This window comes from Bacillus rossius, chromosome 17 (assembly GCF_032445375.1).
Source record: "Bacillus rossius redtenbacheri isolate Brsri chromosome 17, Brsri_v3, whole genome shotgun sequence".
Taxonomy (NCBI): Eukaryota; Metazoa; Arthropoda; class Insecta; order Phasmatodea; family Bacillidae; genus Bacillus; species Bacillus rossius.
This window is the reverse complement of record NC_086344.1, coordinates 30,646,341-30,652,062: the sequence shown is the minus strand read 5'-3', so window position 1 is coordinate 30,652,062 and position 5,722 is coordinate 30,646,341. Positions and strand designations below refer to the sequence as shown.

At 34.8% G+C, this 5,722-nt stretch overlaps 1 protein-coding gene across 5 annotated transcripts in view; it reads right to left on the bottom strand.

Annotated features, from left to right (window-relative positions):
• Positions 1 to 4,302: 4,302 nt before the first annotated feature.
• The window catches only part of LOC134540940 (rho GTPase-activating protein Graf), a 189,710-nt gene continuing 188,290 nt past the window's right edge, over positions 4,303 to 5,722 (bottom strand). For 4 of the 5 annotated variants that reach the window (XM_063384024.1, XM_063384021.1, XM_063384023.1 and 1 more), the window contains 2 exons: positions 5,628 to 5,707; positions 4,303 to 4,703 (listed from right to left, as the gene is read on the bottom strand). In XM_063384024.1, the coding sequence (XP_063240094.1) occupies positions 4,612 to 4,703; positions 5,628 to 5,707 (172 nt within the window). In that variant the 3' untranslated portion in view covers positions 4,303 to 4,611. Of the gene's footprint in view, positions 4,704 to 5,627; positions 5,708 to 5,722 lie in introns of those variants that run through there. The other variant, XR_010076533.1, reaches the window with a different exon arrangement.

The window sequence follows — 5,722 nt, the reverse complement described above, 5'->3', positions numbered from 1 at the left end:
CAGGAAGGAAAATGTGCTTACACTATGTATGTACACATGTGGAAAATATAAATTTTACAATTTGACTATACAAAACAAATTACAGGCAACAATACTATAAATATTTTTCCTCCCCTCAGAGTGAAATTTTAATTGGTGTTTTACACTAGCATATAACTGTTCACATGCATATTTACACATCAGGTACTTAAAATACTAGTTAGTCCCAAGTATTACAGTACTGTTTCTAACCCAGAACAGGTTAACTTCCAAAAACTTACACATTTCAATCTTTGGTTTAAACCGATGTCCCTTAAATTTGTGGGTTGTTCATAATTTGTTTTCCTCCCAGTAGTGTTCATTATTTCACATCACAAAACCAATGTCTGTGTAGGTTTAGTTTCTAAAGGAATCACTGCACCTAATGCTAACTACTACATACATTGTACACAATAGGAAACACACATGTTCTTATTTTCTACATGACAAATTGGTGTTTTGAAATATGGTCCCTTCTAATAAATAACAATGGATTTATTACTTTTAGTAATATTGTGATATGTTCAATTAACCACAGATAGACTTCACAGAATTATTAGTAAGTCTGCTTTGGAATAGAAAACCATTTAACTATTTTCTGTTTACAATAATTTTTGTTTGAAAATACAGTTAAATAAGTACAAAGAAATTTCCATCCTCTAAATAAATGTTTTTAAGGCCTGGTTCTTATTTGGGTATATGCTTAGAATTTTATTTGTTTATTGCATTTTCGCATTAATGCTCCTGTCAGTTACTCATATATTCCTTTGATTATAACAGGAAATTTTTTTCTGAGCAATTGTAAGTTTCATTGTAATTTTAGGTGGCATAGGTATTGAAACTGTCTGTGCTATTATATTGTTTGCATTTGTCTACTATTTCCACAGCGTCAAGGTTCTAGCGGTATCCCTCGACTTTATTTAGCTGCTTCCACCGCTTTATGGGTGCACACAGTGTGTGCAGATATTGCTCAAGGTATCCAAAATTTATTTTCCTTTCAATATTTCATGTTTGTACTTTTTATTAGTAATTAAATCATTAAGTGTTCAATATTCTTCTAAAATTTGGAGGCCAGTTTTTGTGTTAACCCTAGCATGAATTGTATTTTAGTGGTTTGTTGATTATACAAAAAATAAAAGGGTTTTTGGAAATCCAAATTTGTAAGTTTTATTAATATGTATTTAATGTTTTAAGCACCTAATTTGAAATTATGAAGTCTAATTTAGGATAGCACACATTGTGTTCTTAAGTTTATTTAAGAGCTAAAACGACAATTACATCCCTGCATTTGCTCTGTCTCTAATATTTTCAATGTGTGTTCATAATTACAATGGCTACTTGCAAAGTTAACTATGTTTGGTAATTAGAATAATAAACTTGAAAGAAAGTTTTAGTTTACTACATACATACTTCACAGTTTCCATTCAGTTCCACACACTTATAGCAATGCTGCACAGGTTTCTTTAAACTGTGTTGTTCAGACACCTTGGCTATATGTATCGAGAACTTCAACTTCGCATACAAGAGTAATTAAGTGGTTTGGATGTGAATCAGTCTTATTAAACTTTAATTTGATACTTAGCAAACAATACCGTCTAAAAGAATTTTGAATTCAATGTATTCTAGTTGATGTTTCCCATCCATGGATTAAATTTTAATGGCAAATATTCTAGACATAGCAATACCATCTGACAAAAATGGAATCTCCTAAATCAAAAAGCAGGCTTACTAATTTCAGTAGACTCCCTGCTGAGGAAATATGAGTATAGTTCATTACTCTTGCTTGATAATAAATAAGCAGTTTTTCATCCTGTTGCAAAGGTTAATTATGTGTTTCAGTTACCTAAGCGATGATATTGATGTTCTTTAAATGGATAGATAATATTGTCTGCAAGATGGGGTGTAGACCAGACATGATTGTAAAAGAACAAAAACACACACCCGTGTTACTTTATGCAAAGTGTCTCAGATTCTGAAGTGTTCTTTTTCTAGATGGTTTCTAAACAGAGCTAGATAAATATTTAAATACATGACATGAATTATTATTGCTACTCATATATCCCCTGTTGCAACACGAATCATATTCTTAACAAAAAAAAAATACATAGGCAGTGGTACAAAAATTTGCACTTCATATTAACAAGGTTGACAGTGCCCATTTTTTTTATGCATTGACATATACCAGACAAACCTGGCTACAATTGTAACAGAAATTTTTTCCCCATCGAATACACAGTTTTTTTTATTCAAGAAATATATGTACGTATTGCTCACATTCAAGGCTTTATGTCTTGCGTCAAATGAATGCAAAAAGTCTTTGATCTAGTAGTTTGTTCTAGAGCCATGGTAATACATAATAACAATAAATTGGGGAGGTCAAGATGATGTGGTTTTATTTTTTGGTGAACTTAGGTGTTATTTTTTTTTTAGAAATATCTTTGTTCACAAATAGTACACATGATTTTGGCTATTATCTTCTATACTTTTACATTATAATACTTTTTAATGAGGGTTTACCTGCTGGAAATGATTTGTGTGTTTGAAAAATGTATCGATGTCATAATGTAAATGAATTACTAATAACCTAAACACTTCATTAAAATTAACATTTGTGATTTAACTTTTGTTATGATTGTAGTTGTGTTTTAATGTAATTCACCATATTATTTTTTCCACAGTGGTAACATGTTAAAATAAAATACTGCTAAATTAATGGATTTAAGGTAATTAAATATTGAACATTTTCCGCAGTTACAAGCGGTATAATTTGCGGCAATTAAAAGTTAGTCAAAATTTGACCTTTATGATGTAATGGGATTGCAAGTCATGAGTTCGGCATTTTGTACTAATCCATGATTTCAGCTCCTTAATTCTGTTGATACAAGCTTACAACCTTTTCATGTTCAAACCAGCAGATAGTTCATCAAAGTTCACTGATTTTACTTGTAAGTTGATCATAAATGATCACCTCCATTTCTAAGTATGCTGTGCAAGGTAAAAAAAATATAACAATTACATAAATGCAATTTATTGGATGTTGCCTATGTAGGACTAAGCTATCTCCCCCCCATCACCGAGTGAAATGTAGCGAAGGGTTGCAAGATACCTGAAAATATCCTGATGCAAAAATACATTTTTAACGTCATATGTCTGCAGTTGGATACTCCAGAGCATTAGTTTCTTGCTAATTATTCACATCCATCCTTAATGTAAAGGAAAACAATTAAACAAGATTTTTGGGTTGCCCATTTATAGGTGTTTACCTCCCCCCCTTCCCTTCGGTCAGTGCTAATCTAGTGAAGCTACTGTGGCGAATTTTTCGTTAATCTACAAATTATTGTAATTCCATTCGGATCTGGGGGAGTTAGTGTGGCTTTATCTCTGAACTTTCTTGAAAATCTTGTACCTTACAACTTCTAAAAAAAGTTGTGGTCATATACAAAACACCATTTCCCCCACCCCCAGGAATAAGTAGTTCACATTTTGAAAAAGGGAAACCACTGAACTTTCACATATATGGAAGTGGTTCATCTTTCAGAACACATCATGGCACTTCCTAATGATGCCCGGAAAGAATGAAGATGGCTCTCTCTGAAGAACTTGAATTTGGTTTCTAATTTGATTCTTCCCATCATGTCAAATTATATCAACATCAAGGAATACTAGATATAATACACTGCACCAATATAACAGAGTGATATAATTCTATTTTGGGAATCCAACATTACAATTTTAGCTCCTTGTAACACAAAACTCCAAATATACATACCATGTGCAGTACAGCAAAACAAAGTAGTGTTTATAATGCTTTGCAATCCTATGCCTCAGATATAAATAATTTTACAAATTTAACATGGGTAGAAAATGATTTCAACTGAGAATCTTGTCCCACATTAAATGTTTAACATAGTAACATTTTTACATTCTGATAATTTACCATTATTTTATAGTATTAAAATGTGATATTGCTAACAAAAAAAAACTCCGAGTTGATAACTTTACATACATAAAAAGTAAATAATTTCTGTGTATCTTCCATACCACTAATTTTTCATAACACAAAAATTATATAGGAAACTGACTTACACTGAATAAAATAAAATGTTATCAGATGATTAATGGGAATGTAAATGTATAAATAATTTAAAAAAAAAAAGTTGCTTTTGGTAGTCAGCATATTTGTATATGATACTAGGTAGAATAATTTTACTGAACTGTGTATATAAATAAGAAAGCTGAGGAGCTATTACACCCCCCCCCCCCCCCCCCCCCCAAGTCCAACAATCATATTTTCCCCCTATAACATTTTATTTACATGACTTGCTTTTTTAATGGAGAACAAATAATATAAATGATAGTAATGATATATATACTCTGCAAAAACTTAACTGAAATCATGCGTGGAAGTGGAAACATCACTTTGCAAGTCTTAAGTCTTCACACGTAGGGGTGTCGCCTCTGAGAGGCGCGGGAGGACGAGCGAGCGTCGCTTCAGTATTCGTTCCCGCGGACGCCGTAGCGACGCTCGTCGGGAACGGGACCGTCGCCGCCGGCCCCCGTGGCGAGCTGCGCAGGCCGCGCCGTGCGTCCGTGTCAGGGCAGGAACTCGACGTAGTTCTCGGGGACGAGCCCCGTCTTGCCGTTCAGCGTCCCCTCCAGCCAGCCCGGCTCCTTGGACTGCCGCACTGGACGCAAGACGATGCAGTTCAGCTTTGTTGGTCTCTTAAGGGGCCCTCACACTGGCGAGAATTTTACTCAATATTTTGAAGGTGTCGTGTTTGTACAAAAATATTGAGTGTGAGGAAATATATTGCGTAAAGAAAGGGGTGTTGAAAAGTTTTGCGGACCCGTCAATATTTTATAGCACGAGAGTGCCGTGCGAGGGGGCTGACAAAATATTGCGCAATATTTTTGTGTAGTGATGAGGGGTCCAGACCATTCAATATCGCTGTACAAGAACGAGCTCAACAATTTTGCGCAAAATATTGAACGAAATTTTTGTTAGTGTGAGGGGCCCCTTTAGCCATCAATTTTTTTTATTCACACTATCATTTTTTGCAGATGGGTAACAAATAGAAACCTGCAAAACTCGCGGGTTCAATGACCTCCAGGATAGACTCCAATATACTCTACACACTCGGGTAAATGCCACCTGTTCATTGGCTGCTGACTTGTGAGTCGTCTCGACTGGGTGGCCTGTGATTCGACACTTCTTTTGGTGAGGGTCTCTAATTGGCCCTCATTGCTCCAGATTAACAGTGAACCAATGGCAGAAGCAGCGCTAAGGTATAATAATTTGAATTGTAGCATATCACGAAATGAATCCGCGAATTTTGCAGGTCTCTAGTAATAAAGTACGAAATGTTTAACAATTCCGAAATACGATTCCCACTGAACTGAGCTACACATGCCTGTGCCTCGACCCCGTCCGAAATAAACACAATTTACCTTAAAAATTGCACGTAGTACAAGTTTTAGACAGATAGGACACTACTGTAATATAGGTTGGCTAATGTTTTCAGGTTGTGCGTGAACATTAAATCATAAGTCGTAACAAATAATACATTCTTTCATGTATTTATCTTATAAACCCCAGAAATAGCACTTACCGTTAGTAATGATTTGGTTAGGCTCGAACGATAGTTCTCCATCATTCTCTCCCATGCATGCGTACAGAGTACGCACTCGCCTACAAAACAAAACA